This window comes from Buteo buteo, chromosome 19 (assembly GCF_964188355.1).
Source record: "Buteo buteo chromosome 19, bButBut1.hap1.1, whole genome shotgun sequence".
Lineage (NCBI taxonomy): Eukaryota > Metazoa > Chordata > Aves > Accipitriformes > Accipitridae > Buteo > Buteo buteo.
In genome coordinates, this window is record NC_134189.1 from 20484643 (window position 1) to 20510433 (window position 25791).

Here is a 25791-nt window from a genome sequence, read left to right on the forward strand (position 1 = left end):
GAAGATTTTTATCTGCCAATTACATCTTGCCAGTGTCTTCAATCCAAGAATGGAAGAAGATAGAGGAACAATTGAGTGGGAAGGAGACCTAAGAGAAATATGGAAGTCACATCAGAGACCTCAAATCAGATTGAGCTCCTGATGGAAGGATGCAGCTCTGAAGGTCTCAGAGAGTTCAGGGAGTACCTGGGGCCTCTTGCTGAGGCTGGAAAGTGGGAGGTTGCCTCCTTGCCTGCAGGAGGTGTGCACTAGTAGAGGATCTGTGTCAAAAGTAAAGGAGCTGCTAGAGGAGGTTGGCAGACATTGCAGCATCAGGGACATGAGGAAGAGACTGACTGCATCTTCTCCAAGATCCTGAAGGTACAAGAGCCTAAATCCCCAACTGTACTGAAAGGAGGGGCAGTCAGAGTCTCTACTTACCAGGTTTGGAAGTGGAGACTCCTCTGGTGGTGAAGGCTGGAAACTTGTGACTTCTGGCAACTGGAGGAAGGCTTCTGATCCACCTGCAGATCTCTAGCTGCAGAATAGGTTCAGTGCCTTCATTGTAGATCAAGGGCAGGAACTTCTGTCCAATGAAGCATCAGAACCAATTGGCCCTGAGCCACACAGAAGCACTGGGAGGAAGCAACAAGTGATAGTAGTGGAAGGCTCTCTCCTACAGGGGACAGAGGCCCCCAACTGCTGACCTGACCTGCTGTCTAAGCATTTGGACCTGGGACATTGTGGAGAGGCTGCTGACATTCCAGCCCTTAGACCAGCCTTGGATTGCTACTGCTGCTCTTCCACATGAGCACCAATATGAGACCTGGAGCATATCAAGTGTGACTACACAGCTCTTAGGATGATGATCAACAGCAAGGTGTGCCAGGTGTTTTTTTGCATCAGTTCTAACAGTGCAAATAAAGAATTGAGGAGAAGTGCTCCTGCAGGTCCACAACTGGTTGTGCAGTTGGTGTCAATGACAAGTTTTCAGCTTTTATGTCTACGGGACGCTCTTTGAGGATTGAAGTCTGCTAGAAAGAGATGGAATCCACTTGCCAAACCAGGCCAAAAAGGTTCTAGGTTGTGCATGATTTAGGAGAAAGTGAAACCTTGAATTTTTGTATGGCTTCTATCTATGCCCAAAGCAGTGCTGTGGTTAGATTACATTCTGGTTGTCAATTGTAACAGTGAAGTAATATTTACAAAAATAAAACTGTGCAAAGGACATCATGCTGCTTCTTAATAATTCAATTCTAAGTAGCTAGCATTTTACATTTGCTTTGTTGCGTGCACCCCAAAGTACTTGAAAAACTCTTCAGGTTGTGTGTTAATAATGCTTAAATTAGAATAAGGGAATGCATTCAGCAGCAGTGTTGAATGCATATAGGCACTTCAAATAATAACACAATGGGTTTTTTTTCATCACAGGAAATGTTAAAGGATGAAGTGCGCACATTAACCTATAGAAACTCAATGTATCACAATAAACATGTTTTTAAAGATAAGATTGTCCTTGATGTTGGAAGTGGCACAGGAATCCTCTCCATGTTTGCTGCAAAGGCAGGAGCCAAGAAGGTATATGGGGTAAGAAGACTTTCTCTCATATTTTGAGTTTGTGCATTTTCATAGAATCCTAGAATGGTTTGGGTTGGAAGGTACCTTTAAAGACCATCTAGTTCCACCCCCCCTGCCATGGGCAGGGACACCTTCCACTAGACCAGGTTGCTCAAAGCCCCAGCCAACCTGGCCTTGAACACTTCCAGGGATGGGGCATCCACAGCTTCTCTGGGCAACCTGTGCCAGTGTCTCACCACCCTCATCATAAAAAATTCTTCCTTATATCCAATCTAAATCTACCCTCTTTCAGTTTAAAGCCATTACCCCTTGTCCTATCACTACATGCCTAAGAATTTGGCTTGGTGATTTACCTTTTCTTACTTGTCTTGGTTTGAAATTCTTCTCTCCAGGCTCTTGTATGACTTGATTTACAGTGACTTCAGTGGAGTTGTGTTGCTTTCTATGACTTGCAGTAGTGTGCCTTTTCCAAATCAAGATATAATGTCTTCCCTTGTGTGGAATCTTTGGTGATCTGATACATATTCACATTTCTTCTTGGTTGCAAAAAAATGTTAAAGGGACTCACTCCTACTCAGAGGGGACAAAGGAACTATCTTGCTTTTTTAAATTCTTATGTTCTGCAACTTTGTAGTCTTGGAAACAAATTTCTTTAATACACTTTTCCCTGTACATTACAACTCAGTGAGTCATGCAAGAAAGCACGTGCATGTTTTCTGTGCCAATAATGCTTTTCAGAGGCAGAAAGGAATGTTTACCTTAAATACATTGAGCTTTAGGAGCATGAATGTGCAGTTCTCTGCAGAGAAGTCATTAGAGAGAGCATAGATTTGGTTCCTAAGTATATTCAAAGTTATTTGTACTGACTCTAAAATGACAAGTACATTTTCTTTTTGCTTTGGACTTCTGTTTGCCCTGCAGACACAACACAACATAGAAAAGGGGAACTAGATTCTATTTCTCTGTGTACTTCTTTGACAAACTTGTTATACTAAAACGTAGTTGGCTATATCTGTGCATTTGAAGACACTGATGTCACTGAGTATCTAAGCTGTGGGTCTTTATTACTGGTAATGATACATGAAATGCAAGGACTCCCATTCAATTCTCAGGCTTATATTTTCAAAATCCAGTGTTAATTCTGAGTGCCTCATCTGAGTGTCAGACTAGAGCATGGAAGTATAGATAGCTGAAATCAGAAGGTGCTGGCAAAAGTTTTGGAGTTTAAGCATGAGATTTAATATACAGAATTGTCAGCTAGAATGTTATTTCTTGTAAACTGAGTACAGAATTTATTATCTCAAAGCCTCAGGGAGAATAAACCTGTAGCCTTCTCTGATGCAGGAATGCAGGTCTCACACAAGGATGTTGCAGTGCTGTAAAAGTATAAGCATATACAAAATGATGATGCTGTGCTCCCACCTTCCTATCTCCCAGATCCCTGGCCATATGGTCTTCCTCCCTCCGTTGTGCTGGCACTGGTGCTTATCTGATTCCACCGTCAGCCAGCTCACTGGCAGAAAATTCACCCAGTAAAAGAAAAGTAAATACTTTTCCACAGGTTGTTGGTTTTAGAGGGTTTTTTTGCTTTGGATTTCTTTACAGTTCAGGCTGTACTTCAGGCATTTATGAAGCTCAGTGGCACACCAGTGTCAGCTCACCCATGGACTTTTCAGCACTGAAGCTGGGGGTTGTGCTATCTGGGAAACTTAGCTCTCAAAGGAATTCACTTAAGGTGTGAAACTCCTCTGCTATAGTCTAAGAGTTTCAACCTTCTTGTCACGTGAGCTACCTCACCATGAACCCTCTCACACAGCAAGCTGCAGACTTGTATTTGTGTTGGAAAAGCAGATATTGCAGACATCTGGTAGTGGCAATCTTACAGTCAAATTCAGACTTTATGGTCCTATTGGCAAAGAGTGCCAACTGAAACTGTGAGTGTTCCTTTTAAAAAAGCAAACATTTGTCATGAGTTATTACATAGAGCTGAGATGTTCCAGTTTCTTCTCTACAGTTAGAAGTGATTTTTCAAATAGCATGATGTGCGAACTGTTGACAAATGCAGAGTGTTGGTTTCCTGACTATAGTGCCACTGAAATCACTCTCGTCTTTCTCACTATTTCCCTTCTTCAGGTTCAAATTCATCCACTACCCTGTCTGGTTCTTTTATCCCCTCTTACTCGCTGTTGGAACTTATTCCTTGCTACTACCTCAGTCAACTGCTAGAACCATCTCTGGGTCTTCAAGAGGCATAAATCATAGAATCACTGACTCATAGAAAGATTTAGTTTAGAAGACCTCTGGAAGTATCTAATCCAACCTCCTGCTCAAAGCAGACTTAAGTTTAAAGCTATATCAGGTTGCTCAAGGCCTTGTCCAGTCCAGTTTGGAAAATCTCCAAGGATGGAGACTCTAAATCCTCTCTCAGCACCTATTCCAGTGCTACAGTCAGGAGGAATTTTCCTTGCTGCAGCTCATGATTACTGACTTTTGTCCTGGCACTGTGCACTTCAAAGAAGAGTGTGACTGTTTTCTCTTAAAGCGCTTTTTAGATAGTTGAAGATAGCTATTGGATTGGGGGGATCTCTTCTACAAGCTGAACAGAACCAGCCCCCTCAGTTTTTCTTCTTCTTTCTTCATGTGCTCTGACCCCTAACCATTGTGGGAGGATAACAGGAGATCGTGCAATGATGTTCATCTAACTGGGGAGCTGTTGTAAGACATGTAGAGACAGGAGTGACGTGTGGCTGTTGGTGCTTGGGAGGGGTGAGTGAGGGAGAGAAAAACACATTCATTTATCCCTTGAAACCTTGGTTTATCTGCTGCATTTTGTCATACAAAATTCAGGACAGTCACTGCAGTAGAACCGTCTGAATTCTATGGTATTTTCAGACAAATGTGACAGTGTAGGTAAGAAGGAGTTAAACAGACAGATAAAATGAAAGCACATGTCAGATGTTAGCTGATTTGGATAAAAAGGTGGTGATGAGGACACAGCCCAGGGGAAAAGGAAATCTGGGAATGTGGTGACTGTTTCAGAAAAAGACCCTGGTAAGAGAGGAGACATTTGCAGCATTAGATTGAAGACTGAGAAGTAAAATGAAAGTAGAGATGAATATACACACACAGAACTAGAGAGAGGTGAAGAAACTCAAGGGTCCCTCAAGGGGTCCATACTGGGACAACTACTATTTAATATCTTAATTAATGACATAGATAGTGGGATTGAGTTGACCTTCAGCAAGTTTGCAGATGACACAAAGCTGAATGGTGCAGTTGATATACTTGAGGGAAAGAATGCCATCCAGAAGGACCTTGACAAGCTTGAGAAGTGGACCAGTATGAACCTCATGAAGTTCAACAAGGCCAAATGCAAGGTCCTTCACTTGAATCAGGGCAATCCCCAATGTCAGTACAGACTGGGTGATGAATTGATTGAGAGCAGCCCAGCAGAGAAGGATTTGGGGATACTGGTTGATGGAAAATTGGATGTGAGCCAGCAATGCATGCTTACAGGTCAGAAAGCCAATTGTATCCCAAGCTGCATAAGAAGAATGGCCAGCAGGTTGAGAAGGGTGATACTCTCCCTCTACGCTGCTCTTCTGAGACCCCACCTGGAGCACTGCATCCAGCTCTGGGTCCCCAGCACAAGAAGGACGTGGACCTGTTGGAGCGGGTCCAGAGGAGGGCCACAAAAATGGCCAGAGGACTGGAGCACCTCTCCTATGAAGACAGGCTGAGAGAGTTGGGGTTGTTCAGCCTGGAGAGGAGAAAGCTCCATTACTGCAGCCTCTCAATATATAAAGGGTGGAGAAAGACTTTTAACCAGGGCCTATAGTGATAGGACAAGGGACAATGGTTTTAAACTGAAAGAGGGTAGATTTAGATTGGGTATGAGGAAGAAATTTTTTATGATGAGGGTAGTGAGACACTGGCACAGGTTACCCAGAGAAGCTGTGGATGCCCCATCATTGGAAGTGTTCAAGGCCAGGCTGGATGGGGCTTTGAGCAACCTGGTCTAGTGGAAGGTGACCCTGCCCATGGCAGGGGGGTTGGACTAGTTGATCTTTAAAGGTCCCTTCCAACCCAAACCATTCTGTGATTGTAAACAGAGGTACAGACATATTGGAACACACAGGTTTTGTAAAATCCAAATGCTTTGTAAAATTGAACAGATTTGAGCAGATCACTGACTTGAAAGAGAACTTGGGAAAAACCTGACAACACTGATTTTTTTTCCTATTTCTTCCCCTACAGAATTCAGTATTTTCTTTTTCTGAAATGAGTTGCTTTTTAAAATAAAATCGTACCACAGTATGAGTCCAAGTCAAAACAGAGACAAACAGCTTTAGCCACCCTAAAGCAAGTTTATTTTCTGAAATATATATTCCTTCCTGGAACATCTGAGTGGGGTTTTTTTTATTATTTTGCTTTTTTGAGAATGAAGCTGATTTTTGGAAACTTGTAGTCATTCATGGAATAGAACTTTTTATTTCTTTGCATCTTTTTCTTTGGAAAGGTTGGAAAGCCACTTCCAAACACTTACATACCCATGCTTTATTTAAAAATCACCCAAAACAACCAGAAAGAATGAGCAATGGAATTGAAAATGCCAGGCAGATGTGAATATAGACAGGAAAACCGAGTATGTTATAATGGCTGTAAATATAGACAAGGCATATAGTCTACACAGTTTACAGTAAGGGAAGAAGAAGCTGGATGGAGAAAAAGGACAGAGTTCTCCCCAAGGGATTTCTTCCCTGGACTCTCTGAACTGGCACTCTGATGTTCCTTTCTACATGCCAGTTTTGGTTTATGTTCGGGCCATTTAGTCAGATATCTTGAGGAGCGGTTTACATCCACAGGCAAGCTAAGTAGAATTAAGGCTCATGTTCCCATGGGGACAGGGTTTGATATTATGACTGCTATTATGCCTAGCTGTTTCATGGGCTATATAAAAAGAATAAGGGATTTGTGTGTCCTTCCATCCGCTATCCTACCATCTGCTAGTGCCATCACAGAGGTCAAGCACAGTTTGGCTTTTAGAGATTAAATGAAATTCACTGGACGTATTAACCACCTCATTAGAGATAATATAATTCTATTTGACATTCCCATAGGGGAGTTAGAGAGACAAGGATTATACAAAGAATTACTGGCAGTTTAATGTCAAATTTGAAGAGGTAAATTAGGAACTGATTCGGTGACTACCAGCAACTTTGGCCCTCATGATTTTAAAAGGGCGTAAGAACCAGAGGGATTCATGGAATGCAGTATTTCTCTAAAAGATAGAAAAGGTCATTGCAAACATGGGCTTTTATGCTAGAACACAGATTTTAGCAAATTTAAGAGCAAATCTAAAACTAGAAGGTACTTTGTAATTCCTTTCTTAGTAAAAGCACACAACTGGTCATAGGAAAAGACATTCAAATCTGGATGTTTTGGTAAATACAATAATTTCAGTCATTTATTATGTGTAAAATGTCTGTATTCTTTTTTTGATAGCATGCATTGCCAAAGATGATAGATTTTTCACGGAGAAAAGCAATTGTGTCTTGACACAGAGCAGTATTGGCAGAGTTTGAATTTTAACCTTATTCACAAAGTTTGAATATATTTTGTTTTAAAAAACGTGAGGAAATGTAACACCATGCTGATTCATTCCCTTCAGCAGATTTTTTTTGGGGGAGGAGGCAATATTTGAAGTAGCAGGAATAAATTAAATAATATGATTAATAAATTATGTAATTTTGGAGTTAGGGCCCCTTTTTTCCACATTTCAACAGTTTTAAAAACAGTCTTTTCTATATGAGCCAGTTGAACTCAAACACAGATGGCAGTTTAAATATTAAGATATCATTGATCATGATCCTGCCCACACAGGTTTGATTTACTCTTTATCAATGATTACATGCTCTGTAAAGTCTTTGCTGCCTTCAGTAGACTTTGGTTTTATTCATATAGCTGAGATCTCTAACACATAATTAGTCTTCCTCTTGCTTTTCTTTTTTTCTTTTTTTCCTAGATTGAATGCTCAAGTATATCTGACTACTCAGAAAAAATTATCAAGGCCAACCACTTGGACAACAGTAAGGCATATATAAAAATATTTTCTTCAGGAGACAGAGAAGATAACTGTTTCACTTTTTCTGATTAATTTATGTTGTGTGGTTTATATGTAAATGGTAGTTTTACTTATTTTACTTATGTAAATACAAAACTAAACACCTCATTCTAGGCACTACAATTCCTCATGGGAGATGTTACTTCTACATTTACTTCTAGGCTTACAGTCAAGAGAAGCAAATAGGACTCATCAGCAGGCAGTTTGATTTAGCAAAGCAGACAGAAGGCCCCATATTAGAGCTGAACTTTTCAAATTAATTCTGCCATTTGAATTCCACCTTATCTCTTAAAATAGAATCGACACACACACACTTACATTCAAATTGAAATAAGGTTCAAAGCAAAAAGTATTCCATATCAATACAGATTTTTCACTAAGAGTTTCTTCTGACTTCCAACTTAAAAAAAAATAAATTAAAAAACATATTGAAACACACACAAATGAAAATGTTCAATTCTCAGAATAGGAGTATCATAGAAAACTTTTTCTTTCTTGAAAACTGTTGACATTTCCAGGGATATGGAAACATTTCAATTAAAAAAAAAAATACTAAAAATACCCCCAACCTACTGAAAACTCTTAAGAAATAATCATCTCCAACAAGCTCTATTTCATGTCTTCACTCCTCCTCCAAATCACTGCACACAAGATAGCTTCATAACAACCTAAAAAATAAGGTTTTTTTTAACTGAGGCTGTGAGACAGTTCTTGTTTAAACTGGCTAGACTTTGTCATTTGCCCCCACTTCTAGCTGTGTCTGCACTGGTGCTATGCTAGCACATGCGCAGGAATAGACTTCTGTTCTGGTTTAGATCTGCTCTAATTTTTATTGCTGTCACTGGCAGCTTCTGACTTACACTGAGCTGTTTGGGAGGAGAATTTTTTGTACAGTATGCGTATTCCAGTGGTGTGGTGTGGTGGGAAAGAAACAGCAGTGACGTGGGCTATAAGAGGCCAGCCAGTGTATGCAACTTTTGGTTCAGAAAAAGAAGAAAACAGAGGACCAGAAAATACTCTCCTCCCCAGTAGGGATAAAGCACTAAAACAATGAGGTGTTGACCTCAGCTTGGTTATCCTGCACCTTTGGTGCCGAGCCCATATACTCGCAGAATGGCCTTTCATCAAATAGGTAGACAAACAGCGTACCACAAATCAATTCACGTTTGGATTTCCAGCAACAGGAATTGTGTGTGAAGGGACCATTGTCAGAATAAATAAGAAGGATCCAGCGTGCTCCAGGGGTTGCAGAAGGTATTTATCTCTGCTTCTTCCTCCTGTTTCTCCAAGGAGCAAGTCTTTGGAAAAACAGTGGAGGAAGAAGCAGAGACTCCTCCCGTTTCACAGGAGACCTGCCTGGACAGGTTCAGCAGTCTGTCCGACAAATTACACAACTGAACCAACATTTACACTTACACACATTATGCTGACCCACTTTCACTTTTATTTTAATGCAGCCAGGTACTGAGCCAAAGGATCTTGTTGCTCATGGAAATTTTTCTTTTTTTCCCCCTAATTGTTTAGAGAAATGCAGAGTCAGCAAAAGGGGCTGAACCAAGAGAAAACCCACTGTTTCCAGAACAGATACAATACAGCTGGGGACAGCACAATCTGTTCCCACATGATGCCTTATGAAGATGTTTCATCAAAGTGAAGGGAGGTGGGAGGAACTTGTGCTGCTGCTGCTGCTTACACTGTGACTGTTCTAGGTATAAACAGAGGGCTTCAAAGTCTGCAGGTGTGTCACTGGCAGCGGTCAACAGTGCTAAAATTCACTCCAAAAGAATTGTGGCAGTGAAAGTTCTCAGGAGAAAAGAGAACTAAAGAGAACTCGTGGCTGGATCTGATAGACATGAAGAGTCTTCAGTGTAACAACAGATGAACTATTGAGCTACTAACTGTGAAAGGAAGGAGATTAAAGAATGGGAAGGAGAAGAGAACTCTGCTCTTTTCCGATCAGGTTGCTCTTACCAGCTGATACTGTGCCACCAGTCTGAATCAGAGTGTTCCCAACTGCTTAGGGGGCCAGTCTGGATTAAAAGTTTGCTATGCAAATAAAGCGGCCACATCTAGTTAGAGTCATACTAGTACTGCATGTATTTTGGAAGCACGAAACCTCATTTTCCCTGGGCTGAGTTCTCAAAAATCACTCAAACAGCACTTCCACTCTTAAACAGCTAACCTAGTTGTAGCTAAATGAAAATCATCTTCCTCAAACTGAATGTTGACAACTTTCATCAATAAAAATTGCCATCATTAAAACCTGCCATTTATTAAGAGTAATACAGTAATCTTATCAATTAGTAATGGAAAGTAAAATATTCCCTAGTCACTTTATTCCTGAATTTCAAGTGCATCAGTTACCTTGTCAAGGAAGAATCCGGAACCACGAGACTTTACCCACTGCAACCAACAATATAAATAGCAGACAAACCCAAGCTGAAAATTATTTGTCTAAAGAATTGGGACTACATTTGTAAATAGGAAATATATTTTTTAAAAAATGCAAGGATGATTGGTGAATTGTGTAGTGCTCCTAAAACTAAACTATTTGTTACAACTGAACTAAATATGGACCAGCATCTAATTTTACTTTAAGCAAAATACCTGTTCTGGTATCAACCAATTATATTAATTGATTGTTGATTTGCTTTTGCAGTGCATACTCAGTCTCCTGTAAGTAGTATACAGTATTGCCAGTAACTTAATGCGCTGTGTTGTAATAGTGTCTCTGAGGATCTGGTATTCTACCACATCAAACTTCTAGCAGCCTTTTAATTTCCTTGAAACTATTTTGGTGACAAAATACCTGACAGCATTGTTTTCCAACAGTCAGTTTAGATAACTGTGGAAAGTTATGCAAGTCTACACCACATAGAAGATTCAGAGTGAGAATGCCAGTATGTTATAAAAGATTCAATCATGAAGCAGAAAGGAATGAAAAATTATTTTTCATGAGAGAACGTGTTTGTACAAACTTTCTTGTTTGTGTACTGTCAGGCTAGATCTGACTTGCTCAGTTGAGTCAGCTCCCCAGAACTCATGGAAGAAATAAGCCTTAGTTTCCTCATTGTGAAGCTAGTATAATATATTTGAAAAACAGTTGAGAATTAGATCCTAGTTCCATAAATCTCTAATATCTCAGTGATGAGATCATGTATCTGTAACCCTACAGGGATGTTTAAAGGATTCTAGGTGGATTCTTTGCATTACTTGGTCAATGATCTAGAAATCTTCCAAATTCCAAAGGGCATGTAAAATGAGATCATGCAGGTAACCAGGTAAGGCCTGTTTTTCTGTTGTTTTTTTATATATGGGTTTTATTTGGTTTGGGTTTTGGTTTGGGGTTTCTTTTTTTTTTTCTTCTTCCTTTTATACTGATACTAAAACTTCTGTTTATTATGCCTACTGCAAGTAGTTTTAAAATAGTGTAAAATCCATTGAGTCACATGGAGTCACCCCTTATCTACAGGCATTCAAGAAGAGAATCATACTGAAAAGGTCAGCCTGACATTCACCAGTAAGGAACTTAGGTGTTTTATTATGTGAAATGTATTTCTTTGGATTCTTTTTTCAGTAATCACAATATTTAAAGGTAAAGTGGAAGAAGTTGAATTACCTGTGGATAAAGTAGACATCATCATCAGCGAGTGGATGGGTTACTGTCTGTTCTATGAGTCAATGTTAAACACAGTCATCTTCGCACGAGACAAGTGGCTGGTAGGTGTTCTGCATGTCATACTCCTTGCTGGAGCAATCATCATTTATTTTCTGACTACAAGCCTTCTTTCTCCTACTGTCACCATAACAAGACACAATTACATCTCCAGGTGTCATTTCTTAGGCTTTAACGAAAAGATTAACAAAGGGGATCTCTGTGAAAGAGCTTTGCTTTTGATTAACTGCTGGTAAAATTCGTATAGACACTATCTAATGACATTGCTACAGGCTGCAAGAGTTGCTGAGATTAAAGCTGATGTGACAATCTGAAGGAAAACAATAAAGGCATGCAAGGGGTGCTTGTCTGGTTTTTGTATGTGCAGTTCAAAATGTGATGTCTTTGTCAGGTGAATAGATTACGAGATCCATTTCCCCACAATTCATCAACAGAAACCTGGAGGGCTAATGTTTCCAGACCGAGCTGCTTTGTACGTGGTAGCAATTGAAGACAGACAGTACAAGGACTTCAAAATTCACTGTGAGTAAACGCCTAACAGTAACACTTTTCTATGGTTATTTCCATAAAATATTTGATTTATAGTAGCCTACTGTAATCTCTTCACTGGCAAAGTTTTGCAAAAGCCAAGAAATCACACTGACCAGGCCAGAATTCAAATATAAACACGAATACTGAGAAAACTCTAGTCTGGTGATAAATTCAGAAAACTTGCAGTAATTTAAAGTGCACAAAGGAAAGATGAATTAATAAATTGATGTAGACCTTGCTTAGATTTATACTGATACTTCTACCTGTGTTTTAAAATGTGGATTTTAGGAGATTTAGTTTTGTTGTTGTTTTGATAAATACATCATCCCACATAACTGCCATTAAAATTGGTAATATTCTTTTGCCTTCCAGGTGCTGGGTTTTGTTTTTAAAATAACAAGAACAGAAAAATTAGTAAGATGCAAATGAATTGTAAATGTTAATAAATTAGCCTAGAAAAAATGATATCACTAATAAACTTGTTGAGAAGAAAAAATGCTTTTTTAACTTTTTAAAACACTTTATGTGATAATTTTTAAATTAAAAATAAGGATCAGAAATTTCCATTTTACTTTGATGTGAAAAAAAAGTTTGAACTTTTTTGTTTTCCTTCATAGATGCATAAAATTGACTGTTCCTTTACATTTAAAATGGGAGGCAGGGGGTTTCCTTGAAGTTTCATTGACTAACTGGTGCTGTTAGTGACCTCTGCAGGTCACATAGTCCAGCCTCCTGCTTAAAGCAGGCCAAATTTCACAGTTAAAGCAGGTCACTCAGGGTCCTGCCCTGAAGTCAAGAAATGGGGATTCCATAGCTTCTCTGGGCACTTGTTCAATGCTGAAGGACCCTCAGGAGTAAACATGTTTCTGAATATCCAGTCAGAATTTTCTTTGCTGAAACTTGCCTTCATTGTCCCTTGTCACCTGAAGGGAATCTGCCTTTTAATTTGTTTCTGTAGCAGCAGATAGCAATTAGATCCCACCATTAGCCTTTGCTATCCCAGGCTAAGCAAATCCAGTTTTCTTGGACACTCCTCATATCTTAGCATGTGGTTCACTTTCATCACCACAAGGTCACACTCCTGGTTCACATTCAACTTGTTGTCCCCCAGGTCACCCAAGTTTGGATTTATTTGGTCATAATAGTTTTGATGAAATGAGTAAGTTCTACACCATTTCACTCTTTTTCTTTTTTTGGCTTTTATTTATTTTTCAGATCTGGTCAATTTCACTTAAAGGCATTTTCCATTAGGGGAAGAAAAAAATCACAAAATTCCTAAGCAGTTTTATTAAGAATACATGAAAAAGCCTAGGTAAAATTAGTGGGTTCAGTCAGCCTTTAAATGAAAATGCCTAATTCCTCATTCCTTGCCTCTCAGCTCCTCTCACAAGAGAAACTTTGGTTTTTCTGTCATCAAATTCAGTGCCAATACACAGAACTGCCAATGGGTCAAAACTGCCATTTTGGATCAAAAGCAAGCCCAGTGCAGCGGGGCAGTGACAAGAAGTCTGTGTAGGTGCCAAGGAGAATTATATCTACTCCTCAAGCACAGCCTAGATTTTTCTCCTCAGTTATGTGATGACCTTGACAGCTACATTCCTTACAAAATTTACAGATTCAAAAGGATGTATGAGGCATCCATTCTGTAAAGAAATCAAACCCATTTAGGCCTAAAAAAAAATCCTTTATGCCTTCTTTCACCTTGCTTTTGAACCCCTTCCTTTCTAGGCCTTAAGCCATTTTCTTTTCTCACAAACAATATACCTGTTTTCAACTCATTTATTTTTTCATCATTTAAAAAAAAAAGTTTCGGGTTCTTTTTCTCTTCTAAAATGTTGCTTTCTTTTAAGACACTTTCTTTTCTGATTTGACCTCTGATTTCCCTTCCCCCCTCAGTTTTTATACCTCTGTGTCTTCTTCAGTTATTTCCATCTCACTACCTATTTGCACCACCATCTTGTCTCTCTTTTCAGTTTATAAATCCTTGATGGTGTCTCCTTACGTTTCCATGTTTCATCTTTCTTTTTTCTCTCATAAAGTGGACAGGGTCTTGGCTTCATATGAGATGCAGGGCTGAGCATTTCAAAGGGCACTCAGGAACCATCATATTGATTAAGAAATAATGCAATATGAGGTTTCTAAAAAAATCTGACTTCTGATTTCTCAAACTTCATTAATGCCACAGAGTACTACTATAGTCAATTACTCTGATTTCCTGCAAAATGTGAAACATATAATTTTATCTTTTAACTCCTGCGACAGGTCTCTGTCTAATACAGACTGTGGCATCCCATGTAGGCTGAAGTACATCAAATGATGGAGGCCCCAACAACTCTGTTAATAAATTGTTCCTTCAGGGTTTCCTAGTTAATCTTTTCTGAGTAACCACGTAAAAACATATGGATTCTATAAGTATAATCTGAAGTTCCCGCATGCTCATGATGCCTGAAACGAAAGTTTTGACCACCAGCTCCCCTGAAATATTGAGCCCAATAAAGAGATGACATATCAAAGAACTGTTCATGTCCAGATTTGTTCCAATTTAGAAATAGGCACATTTTTTACTCATACTACGTTTTCAGTCATAGTCCTCTGGGAACACCAGTAGCTCAAATGCTATGCTCATATGCTCTGAAAAAATGGGACATTTCGAACATGTTCACTATTGCTATTTATCAGTTTACCTTGCTTGTGTTCAAACAATTTTTTAAAAGTTCACAGTATTCAGTTTAGACTTTCAGATGGAGCACTGAATGGTCCTTGGCTCATATGATTCATAAGACTAAGATTTCACTTTTTTGGAGGTTTTTGTTTTCATTTTGTTAAGCAATCTTAAAAGCAAAGCCAGTGTCCTATTCAATGTTTCAATGTTTCAATGTTTTCATTTTGTTCAAGAAAAGAAAAAGGAAAAAAAACCCCTCAGCGGGATAAGAAGCATTTATCAGCAGAATCAGAAGAACAGTTTAAATATAGAAGATCAGCATGGCTTTTAAATCTTTTAGAAAGTGGACATTTTGCTTTTTTGTCATGATGTACATGCAGATTAAAACTTGGATGTCCCAAATATTGAAACACACCTGTCATTCTACTTCTGTCAGTAATTCACTTGCTGAAACTAAGATTACTTAAATAATTAAAAGAGCATGCAAACTGCTGATTGAATAGCAATCTATAAAAAAAGGAAATATTAACCAGAATGGATAGGAAAGGATAGATTAACCTTAGCAGCTATTCCCAAGTCTCAGCCTGACATATTATATGATTTTGGGCAGCACTCTCAAATGTCTAAAGCCATGAAGATCATTGACAAATCTCATATATCACAGTTTGGGGAACACCAAAACCAAGGGCCACTTGTTCAGAGATATACATTGAGGGGTTATTTTGCCACAATTGCATTATCTATAAAAAATAGCAATGATGACATAGACAACTGGGGCAGGGAGCAAAGATCTAAAGAGGAGAGCTGAAAATTAGGGGATGGTAGAAATTCTTTCAAATGAAAGATGCTTTAAGAAACAAAAAAATATTTTTATTATTACTGCTAATCTTTGACACATCCATTTGCATTGACAGGGTGGGAGAATGTGTACGGCTTTGACATGACCTGTATTAGGGATGTTGCCATGAAGGAGCCTTTGGTGGACATAGTAGATCCAAAGCAAGTGGTGACCAATGCCTGTTTAATAAAGGTTTGGTAATTCCAAATATACCTAATTATGAATGTTTACACCTAACTGTAGGATTCTTTGGAGACCTGCTGCTTATGTTTTTACTATTCTCTTTGTATGCTTCTAACTAGCTGCAGAAGCCATCATCATAGAATGCTATCACACTAAGAACGAAAGTTGTGCAGTTTTAAATTAGTCAGTACTAGTATGTTGCACATGCCCAATACTGTTACCTGAGCTAAGCATGAACATTGATACCTTGATCACTTATGGAACACTCAAAAGCAAGCTGCTCCATGTGACTCTGTACTCATCTGGCTACTGCTCACTGGAACTTAAGACTCTTACAAATTATACATGTGATAATATTGATAAATAGAGACATGGTGTATTTAGATATGAATTTTAATTGCCCTACCTTCTTTTAAATAGAGGTTGGAAATTACTGATGGAATGCTGCTGAGGAGAAGGGGTAAATTAATTCTGTTTGCAGTAAAAAAGACAAGCATCAGTTTCTGAATTGGTCAACTCTGATGAAACAACTCTAATTTACTCCAAAGCGTGAGATCAGAATTGGAACCTAATTTATTTGTACAACTTCCTAATTCTTAGCCTTATCCAGAATGTTACTGTGCTTTTCCAGCCCCAACATCTGCAGCCAGAGGTTAGCTTGTACCCTGTTCTACATGTAAGACAGAATGGTCACTACTCCCTGTTCACAAGACCAGGTTAAGAATCCATAGCCTGCAGAAACACATGAAAGCTCTAAAATTCCTTCCATGTGAAGGAATCCTCCTCATGTGGGACTACTCTCATGAATAAGCCTGTCCACTTCGATAGCAGTGGTAGGATCAGGTCAATGAATCCAAGAGTGTGCTCTTTTATCCCAAAGACTCAGTTCTAATTTTTCCCTTTCACTTTTTGCCAGTAGCAAACACAGCATTAATTATTCCCATATGCAAAAAGGAAAGATATACCTTTAGTCTGCAGAACCTTTACTGAAAGCAGCAAAAAGGAACAGAAGTAGAAACTCCTGTGTGAGTACTTATGCATGCACAGTCCATCTGCACTGAGCAGAACACAAGATGGTTGTGTCTGAAAAACAGCCTAGGCCAGAGCAATTTAAAATTGCAATACACACAAAATAAACAGCAATTTAGACTGCATAAAATATGTCTAGAGAGTGAGAGATCAGGTGGCAAAATGGATTGGCTTCTTTGGAACAAAAGGTTATCAAAGCCGCATGCCCTTAATGAAGTACAAATCTAATGCTTTCTTTAGAAGGTCTTTGAAAGTAATTGGGTTTAAAGAAGACAAAAATTTTCAAACTGTTCCTATTCAGGTTTTATATTTAATTCTACATGGCCTAACATCTTTTGTCCATATACTGAATGGTGCTTTACCATGTAATGGCACCTTGGGAGCAAACGACTCTCTTTTCCAGAATCTGTCCCTAATCTCACAAACTGATCACTAAAACCAAGAAAGTTGTCAATGAAAGGTAGGAAAGAGGGAGGCTTTTGTTCAAGCTAGCAATATGGAAGCAGGAAAAACTGAGGCTGCATTTCTTTTTTTAATTTACTTTTGCACATGGCTTATTTATATAAAGTGCATTTCTTTGATCCTGACAATATTTGTGAATTAAGAGAATATTAGCCTAAGAAAATATTTGAGAATAAACAAAGCAATAATGTTTAATTATTCAAATGTTTTATTATAGCATTTCAAGATGGCGTAGCTTACTCAGATTCATAGAGGCATTTTTTAGGGGTGTATTAAACCCAAAGCCAGCGAACTTATGGTGCCTACCAGATGTGTCTGGGTTCCTGTACATTAGTCAGTAGATGGACTAGTCACTAGATGCATTCTAGATGCAAGTCACTAGATGCAAGTCAGAGCCCTGTGCTTCTGCAGTTATTTCAATTCCTGATTTAGATGCTCTGAATTGTTCTGCAAAATCAGCAAAATAAGACAACAACACCTGCATGCTATGTAACCATGACACTTACCTAGAATGCTGGAGACTTGAGTAAAATTTCCTCATTTGTGCTCTTCAGGAATTGGATGTAACCCAAGTCTTGAACCCTTCAGGGAACTCTAGCCACTAAGGCACAGACGCACTGGGGGGTGCTGCATGCAGGGAATACAGCATCTTCTCTGTTGTGGAAGCAATCCCCCTTTGAATGATCTCTTAAATATATTCCAGGGGCATAGGAATTTTCCTGGCAAGTAGGAGTCTTCTGTTTAAATTCCAAACCAAATCAGCCAGGGAGGGTAGTGGAACCAAAACATCTTCAAACCACCAGAGTCAATAACTGACCTCAGGAAAAGCGTACAAGTGTCCTTCTGAGGGCATACTCCTTTCAGTAGCATTGCCTGAAAAAATGGAAAAGTTTGTTTCAAACTCAGTGAAACAGTTGTGTTTTCTTCTCTGATCCCTTTGCCCATTAGAGAAATACAAATGGGTTTGAGCTGACCCAAACCTTTTTCTCCATGTTAATTTTGATTTGGTGTCAGCACCAGAGACTACAATAACAATAAATCAATTGTTCACACAGCTGTAGAAAAGCCTGCAATGAGAGAGTGGCAAAAACTCACAACACCAAGCAAGAATGAAGAACATGCCTCATCTAGTTTATAATAAAAAATACTGTTGGACTTTCCTGAATATCTTCCCCTATCCAGCCACAGAGAAAGAACAAAAAAAAGAAATAAATCTACTTTTATGCTCCCATTTGTCCCACACTTTCCAGAAACAGTTTAAAGCTCCTGCAGGTCATGCACCACTTTGAGGTTTCACAGTTTAATGCTACTTAAAGCACAAACTGCCTTCCCTGCACGAAAAAAAATAAAATGTGCAACGTTCTTGTTTATCAAGAGAACACAGCATAATAGCAAAAAACCATTGACCTATATGCTCAAATATCCAGTTCTTTGAGGAATTTCCACTGTTTTGGAAATATCATGATTCATCTGTACTGCAAAAAGGTACTGTTGCTCAGAGAGATCCATCCACACAGGTGAGGCACTTGTCTGTGAGCTCTGATGAGTCTCATGTTCTTCTCCCACAGTAATCTTCATCCATGAGATTTAGGAGAAGGCGTTCCTCATGAGACTTTTCTCTTGCTCCACTGCATGTTCAGTGAATTCCCTAATCACATTCCTTTCTCCCAGCTTCTCCTAAAGTAAAGCAAGAGGCACCTATGCCACTCATTTTCCATCTTTCTTCAAACACTGCTCTATTTTTCTCATTTTTCTTCTCTACTCTTTTCTTCACATTTCCCTTTCCTAAGTGACTTTCCCTGTCACTCTTACCTTTCCAGCAGTTCTCCCCACAGTCTTTCCTTTCACTTCCAGCATCCTCAGATTTAACTCAACCCCCCCCCCCAAAAAAAAAAAAAAACCCAACCCAAACAAACAACACAGTAGTAATTTTCAGTCATTTCCTTCTATGCAAACAGGAAAAGATGGCAGAAGAGGGATCCTGGCAGGAGGCTGAGGTCTCTGTTATCTAGAAGCCATAGCTACACTTGCTTCCCTGTTATTTTATCCAGTAGAAAACCAACACATGCTGCAATATCTAGTCAAAACAATAGCTCAGATAGTCCATTCTTCCTTTCACTGCTCCCCTGAAACACCCAGAATTTAATGTTGTTTCTTCTCTCCCCACATTAATACTGTAGTTCTCTGCACTCTTTAAAAAAAAGAAAACAGAAAAATCATTTTCTTTTGGAAAAGTGAATGTGTTTTGGGGGCTGTTGCATTTGTTGCTCTCTTCAGAACTGCATGCATCTGTGCAAGTGACAATATACGTCATTTTCTCAATGCTTGTCAGAAAAGAGGGTTTGGCCCTTTCTCCTTTCCCTAGCAATTAATTTTATTTCTCAGCCTTCAGATCAATCCTTTTCCTGAACCTGGCAATACTGCTCGGACCAATGCCACCCATCCTCCAGCTTCTACATGTATCAGTTACCTGCTATGATTAGTTCTGCCTTCACCGTCACATCCTACGTTGGGGTGACCATTTCCTTCTTTGTCCAAACCAAGACATCTGGTGCAATGAACGAGAGGAAAGGGGGGGAAACCCCAACTTCAAATCCCAAACCAACCAGCAAACAAACAAAAACCCCCATCAAAACCAGACATTCACTGAGGTTTAAATCTTTAACTTATCTCCATGCTCACACAATCCTAGCTGAGTAAACTGACTGGCTGGGAAGAGAATCAGAGAAGAAGTGCGGTGGCACTTTAGAAGCAATCTTAATTATGATTTGCATGAGGAAACGGGTCAGGCAGCAAGTCGGCAATTTCCCATCAGCAAACCTGATTCAGGGCTGTTCCTCTCGTTAGTTAGGTTGCCTTCAGCTGGAGTGATACCATTCAAACAAGAAATACATAGCAACTGGCACACCGCAGCTCAACCTCACTTCATCACCCCTGTGATTTCTAAATGATCTTCTATACATCATTTGCTCAGTCCTAAAGCAATTTGTGCCACAGGACAGCCCAAGAACCATTCTTTATGCAGTGAATGTAAAAACTGGACCTCTTATTGTTCTCTGCAACAGGGACATGTAGCATGGGATGTCTAACGTTCTTTCATGCAGTGTCAGCCAGTCTGGACCTCCTTATTTAGCTGATAATTCTGACACTCTGATTGTTGGTCAGCTTAACGCATTTTTTTTTTATTTATTGTATGATTAAGAGCTGTGTTTTGACCAGATCCCTGCTTAACTATATGCCCATTTTGTTGTTTTGAAATCTGAACGAAATCTGATAAATCATGACTTTGCCACTTATTTTATGCAAAGATAGCATTTGTCCCCTGTGCTGTTAGCTATAATTAACATTCAGTAAGCAGTGACATTTAATATAAGAATATATAGGAGCCAGAGTACAATTCAAAGAGGTCATCAAAACAGGATCAGGCCAGTTTCAAAACTATATTAATTAATTAAAAAAACCCACATTTTTCTCAAATCTTGCATAGTAAAAAAAGCATGTTTCTGTCCTTAAAAAAATGACTGCAAAAGTGGCCACTATTTTATCCAGCACATTTGTTCAATATTTCTGAGATTTTCCCACTAACTTCTCTAACAAATATATTTCCTACTGCTTTTGATTCCACTTTACCCTGCAGAGCCAACACAGCTCAGAGAGAGGGAGCTAGATCCCTTTCATGTGCCTCGTCTTCGGACTTAGTTCACAATTTCCCCACAGCGATACCATGAAAAAGCCACCAAAAATTACAGAAATCTGCATCTATCACCCACCAGTCCAGTCTAGCGTGTCAAAGCAAATTTTGCAGGCTGCTATGGAAGTCTGCCAGGAGACTTCAGAAATTCTTATTCCTAGTATGCCTTTTTCTTTTTATTTTCTTACGAGGAGAAAAAAAAAAACTATTTTAAGGCCATCCCAGCTTTAAATGACCACTTATAAACACGGGTCACTTATAAACACCAGTGACTCAGGGTGCCATTGAAATGTAGTAGAATAATTTGCATTTTCATTAAGTTATTCTTGAACAACGTTGCTAATTAGACAGGCTTCTTTAAATCATCTCACCATAAGTTTTTCAAGTCTCAGAAACACATGGTATGTGGTCCCTGCAAAGACCTCAGTAACTGAAATATGGCTGCATCATTTGATGTCTATTTTTGAAGACTTCTCTTAGATTATAGACTGCAATTGCTAAAAGAGCCCTTTCTTGTGCCCTAAAAGAGGCTAAAAGAGCCCTCTAAGGGACGTTCTAGACTCTGCTCTCCATTTTTTCAGTGTAAGGCTGACGTAATGCTGGTGAGGTCAGTGATATGATTCCTGGCTTATGTTGGTAGAGTGGAGGAAATTTGGATTTCTGCCTACAAAGCTTCTATTCCTCTGTATGCATGAGCAGTTTGTTGTTCATACTGACTTTCCAAATAATAGAGAGAAAAATATTTTATGGGTATCTGGCTTTTGCGAAATACACCCTGACAAGGACAATAAGGACAGTGAAGCCCAATACACTTAGGAGGATATCAGAAAGTGCACTGATAGGAAACATTTCCCATAGCTTTAGAATACAATTAATAGTATTTATTTCAGACTTCACATCCTCCTTATCATGACTACGAGTTTTGGAAACAACCCAGATAAAAGCGATACCTAGCTGGGAAAATCAGATCCACCTAAAAAAACTCAGTTTAAGCGTTGAACAGTGAGATTTAAATACTGATGGAAATAAGTAATCTTGGAGACTACATCATTGCTCCCAAGTACTGCAATCAAGCCATAGTACGATTTACACAATTTGCTTCTGTCTAATTCAAGAGTAAGATCCCTGTGCTTGCTATCTGGAATTGGTTATCTGACACAGGACTAGAAAGCATTATCAGCAAAAAGCAGGTCCTGCCATGCCTCAGATGTTTTGACTGCTTGACACAGTCAAAGCACATTCACTTCCAGAGGTGCTCAAACAAATCAGAAGTTTATTTTTATTAAAAACTCAACTGTGCCATCTTTCCTCATGCTGACAGTCCCTATTGATCGAAGGTCTTAGCATTGGGACCTGTATCTCCATTTCAACATCCATTGTGCCTATATTTGTCAAAGCACGTTTTTGCCTTGATTTCCTCCAGCTCCCGCAGCCCCTCCCTGCCACTCCCAAGGACACACCCTCTCCTGTGAGTGCCCTCTGTTACCACACTCTGTCAACTTAGATAACGGGATCATTTGCTGATGATTTGATATATTCAGATGTACCATTGATTTCTTACACTGTTAGAGGGCTACCAATTGTCTTGTTGTGGATTATTAAATAAAATGCTTAAGTACATCACTGAACACTTACCTTAGAGTCACAGACATCTGCATGTAAATGTCTTTTTCTTTCTCCTCAAAACAGGAAGTAGATATTTATACAGTGAAGACTGAAGAATTGGCATTTACTTCTGCATTCTGCCTCCAAATTCAGCGTAATGATTACATTCATGCCTTGGTGACCTATTTTAATATTGAATTTACAAAGTGCCACAAGAAGATGGGATTTTCTACAGGTAATCTGTATTTCTTTTAATTTCATTTCTATTGCTATCACTATATCAGTGCTACTGGTCAGGTGGTACAGGAAGGTTTACTGTACCATCAGGTTTGAATTTCAGTAATAACAATTGTCACTTTGGAGGAGGTGAGCAAGATGGGGAAAGGACAACTGCTTGTAGGAATTCTGCAAAAACAGAGGCAGGATTTCACAGTGGCTACCAAGCTTAAAGCTCAGTGGGAATTATGACCCAGGAGTCTATGTCTGTCACCAGTTATATCTAAATCCTGTGTCAAGTTTCTCAGATTAGACAGGCAATTGTTGCCTCAGTGAGAGATAGCAGCTCTGCATCCTAGTTTCCCCCAGATCTGAAACTCAACAAAAGCTCTTGCTTGTCTCAGAGTCTAGAACAAAACCATTGGGTTTTTTCCAAGATATAACCACACACATACTGCTTATGTAATTGGCTCTAATAACCCAAATGTAAAACTCTAACTTATCTTGGTGAGCAGATATTTAAAGGAATAATTCCATTCCTGTAAGGCATCATTTACCAGAGTGAATAAACCAGCCAGTGTTGCAAGAAACGTAAAAACTTCATGACTGCTTTAATGACAAGAACAACAAATTACACTTGGTGCTGGTTAAAGTTAGCACCATTACATAACTCAAACAGGTGTAAATGGGACCTGATGTAAGTTAAATACGATTAGAAATCTCTTTTTTTCTCCCTTCACAGGAGCTCTCAGCCCTTTACATGAGATTCAAATCTCAAAGTACTTTGTTAGAGTACTTATTTATTTTATATATATTTATGTTATTTGGATGATGTTATTTGGTACCTCATATTCTTATGTATTTCAGTAACCGGGTCATTCTATAAATGTGTTATACTATAGTATTTTCTGCACCATGATAGGCATCAGTATGTGCTGGGAAACAAAGTGTAACTAGGGAGACATGAACAATCTGTGGGGCACTGCAGTGGTATCCTGAAGTGCTAATATTTCTGAGTTCGTGCTGAACAAAATTATCTACGGTGGAAAACACTTTAGGTTTTAGGCATTTGTTTTTTCCACAGAAGGCTGATTTTTTCAGCAGAAGGCAGCCCATTAATCTTTTCTAAAAGGTAAAATAGTCAAACCTCCAGTTCTCTGTAAAAAATAGCTTTGAATGAAGGGTGTAGTTACTGTGTTGTGATGTTAACTGAAACCTACCTTAGTAAAAGAGGTCTACTTATATTGCCAGAACTACTTGAAAGGTCTTTTATATCATTGAGAATGTGGCTTCATCTGCAAAGGAATAATGGAATGTGTTTCTGTTTTATGTGTGCATATGAACATACATGTTTCAAGAAACATCTGTTGAATAGACTAGGATATTTGATTAATGTTTTCCAGTCAAATGTGTCCCATCAGCAAATCTGGCCCTCAAACCCAGCCATTCTTTGCTTGACTCTCAGACATCCCAGGGAATAGACATCAAAAGTGGCAAGGAAAAGGACCCATTAAGTTATTGCAAGGAGTTGCTTGTCTGCAGTGTACTTAGACTTGCTCCAGTATCAGTATAGAAGAAGGTGGCTGGGGTAAGGACTTTCTTGCCTCTTCTTGCCTCTTGGGTGCATGGAATAAAGAGGGCTCACTCAGGCACTTAGCGAGAAAATGTTCTGCAAGACCACCACAGGTGGGCTCAGCATCCCTTAGCACACAGGAGTGTGAGAACCTGAGGAAGGAGAGAGATTAAATAGTATTAGGGAAAAGAGGCTACATTTGGACAAAAGCCTAGGGCAAATACCAAGTATGCCAAACTTTCTTACAGAGACGTTTTTGCAGACCCATCTCAACTAGCAAATGTATGTGCAAGGTATTTTGTGCCTACCTGTCATAAAAAAGAGGGGAACGGAGTCACAATCTCCAATATTTCTGAACCTCTATCAAGAACGGGGTTCATCAGCAGTGCCTGAAAACCTAGCTTCTCTAAACTATCTGTAGCTTCCACAGGCTGCTACTTCAGAGGTTCTGAATACTTAGTCATACACTCCCATTCTAGGATCTTTTCAGCTTTGATGACTTGCTCTTTCTCATTAGTCTTTCTGCAACTAGATCTCTCTTAGCTGCTTGTGGCTGAGCTTCCTTGGAAGCTTGCTTGGAGAGGTTTCCTATGTCTCCAAATTCTGTCTCCTGTCTCTTGGCAAATGCTACATTTCTCCTATTGAATGCTTTTCTTTGCTTTATTGCCAATTCTCTGAACATCTTACTTCAGTAGCTAACTTCTCCAGCTGGCTGTATGGCCCACCAAATAATAAAGGTTGGATGTCATACATGCAAAGGAGGAAGAGCTGCTAGGCAGATACCCATGCAAAATGAAATTCTTAAGAGTTTTCAAGTCCATGCTCAAGTTCTTTGTGTGTTTTTGACAAGAGCTTCTTCTACAGCCAAAGGTCACTCTGACCTTCTTTGATGCAAATGAGGCTACAGCCGTATCACCAAGTATAGCAGATATAGGGACCACTCTAAAGCCTGGGGGAACCAATTGGTTGTGACTCCTTTGCACAGTACTTGGTCCAGGGTTTCCTCTGGGTCCCATGTTGTGCCTCTCTAATTGCACTAAGACAAGGACTATTTATGTGGAGAGGTTAATTGTTATTCAAAGTATCTAAAATAATGGGAGATGCGCCTTGCAGCCATTGGAGAAAAAGTTTTTTTGTACCATGAAACTGATAGTATGTGAATTGTGCCTCAAGGAATGCCATCAGCACTACAGAACCTTAAACAAGTCCACAGGACCAGACAGGAGGCATCCAAGTATGCTGAGGGTGCTGATCAATGTCATCATAAGGCTACTCTCTAACATCTTTAAAAGGTCATGGTGATAGGGGAAGGTTCTTGATGGTTAGGAAAAGGCAGCTATTACACCCATCTTCAAGAAATGCAATAAGCGGGATCCATGGAACTACAGGCCAGTCAACCTCACCTCAGTTCCTGGGAAGGTTGACACAAATCCACTTGGAAACTTTTCCAGCTATATGAAGGACAAGAAGGTGATTGAGAACAGCTAGCATGGCTTTACCAAAGCCAATTATGCCTGACAAACCTGATGGCCTTCTAGACGACTAGCTGTGTGGATGAGGGAAGATCAGTGGCTGTTGTATAACTTGACTTTAGCAACGCCTTTTATACAACCTTGCATAGCATCCTTACAGCTATGTTGGTGG

At 39.3% G+C, this 25791-nt stretch overlaps 1 protein-coding gene across 8 annotated transcripts in view; it reads left to right on the forward strand.

Moving 5' to 3' along the window:
* Nucleotides 1–25791, forward strand: part of PRMT8 (protein arginine methyltransferase 8) — a 66332-nt gene that overhangs the window by 34746 nt on the left and 5795 nt on the right. For 7 of the 8 annotated variants that reach the window (XM_075051532.1, XM_075051534.1, XM_075051535.1 and 4 more), the window contains 6 exons: nucleotides 1411–1566; nucleotides 7583–7646; nucleotides 11259–11401; nucleotides 11792–11879; nucleotides 15465–15580; nucleotides 22443–22593. In XM_075051532.1, coding sequence (XP_074907633.1) covers nucleotides 1411–1566; nucleotides 7583–7646; nucleotides 11259–11401; nucleotides 11792–11879; nucleotides 15465–15580; nucleotides 22443–22593 — 718 coding nt within the window. The remainder of the gene's footprint in view (nucleotides 1–1410; nucleotides 1567–7582; nucleotides 7647–11258; nucleotides 11402–11791; nucleotides 11880–15464; nucleotides 15581–22442; nucleotides 22594–25791) is intronic. The other variant, XM_075051539.1, reaches the window with a different exon arrangement.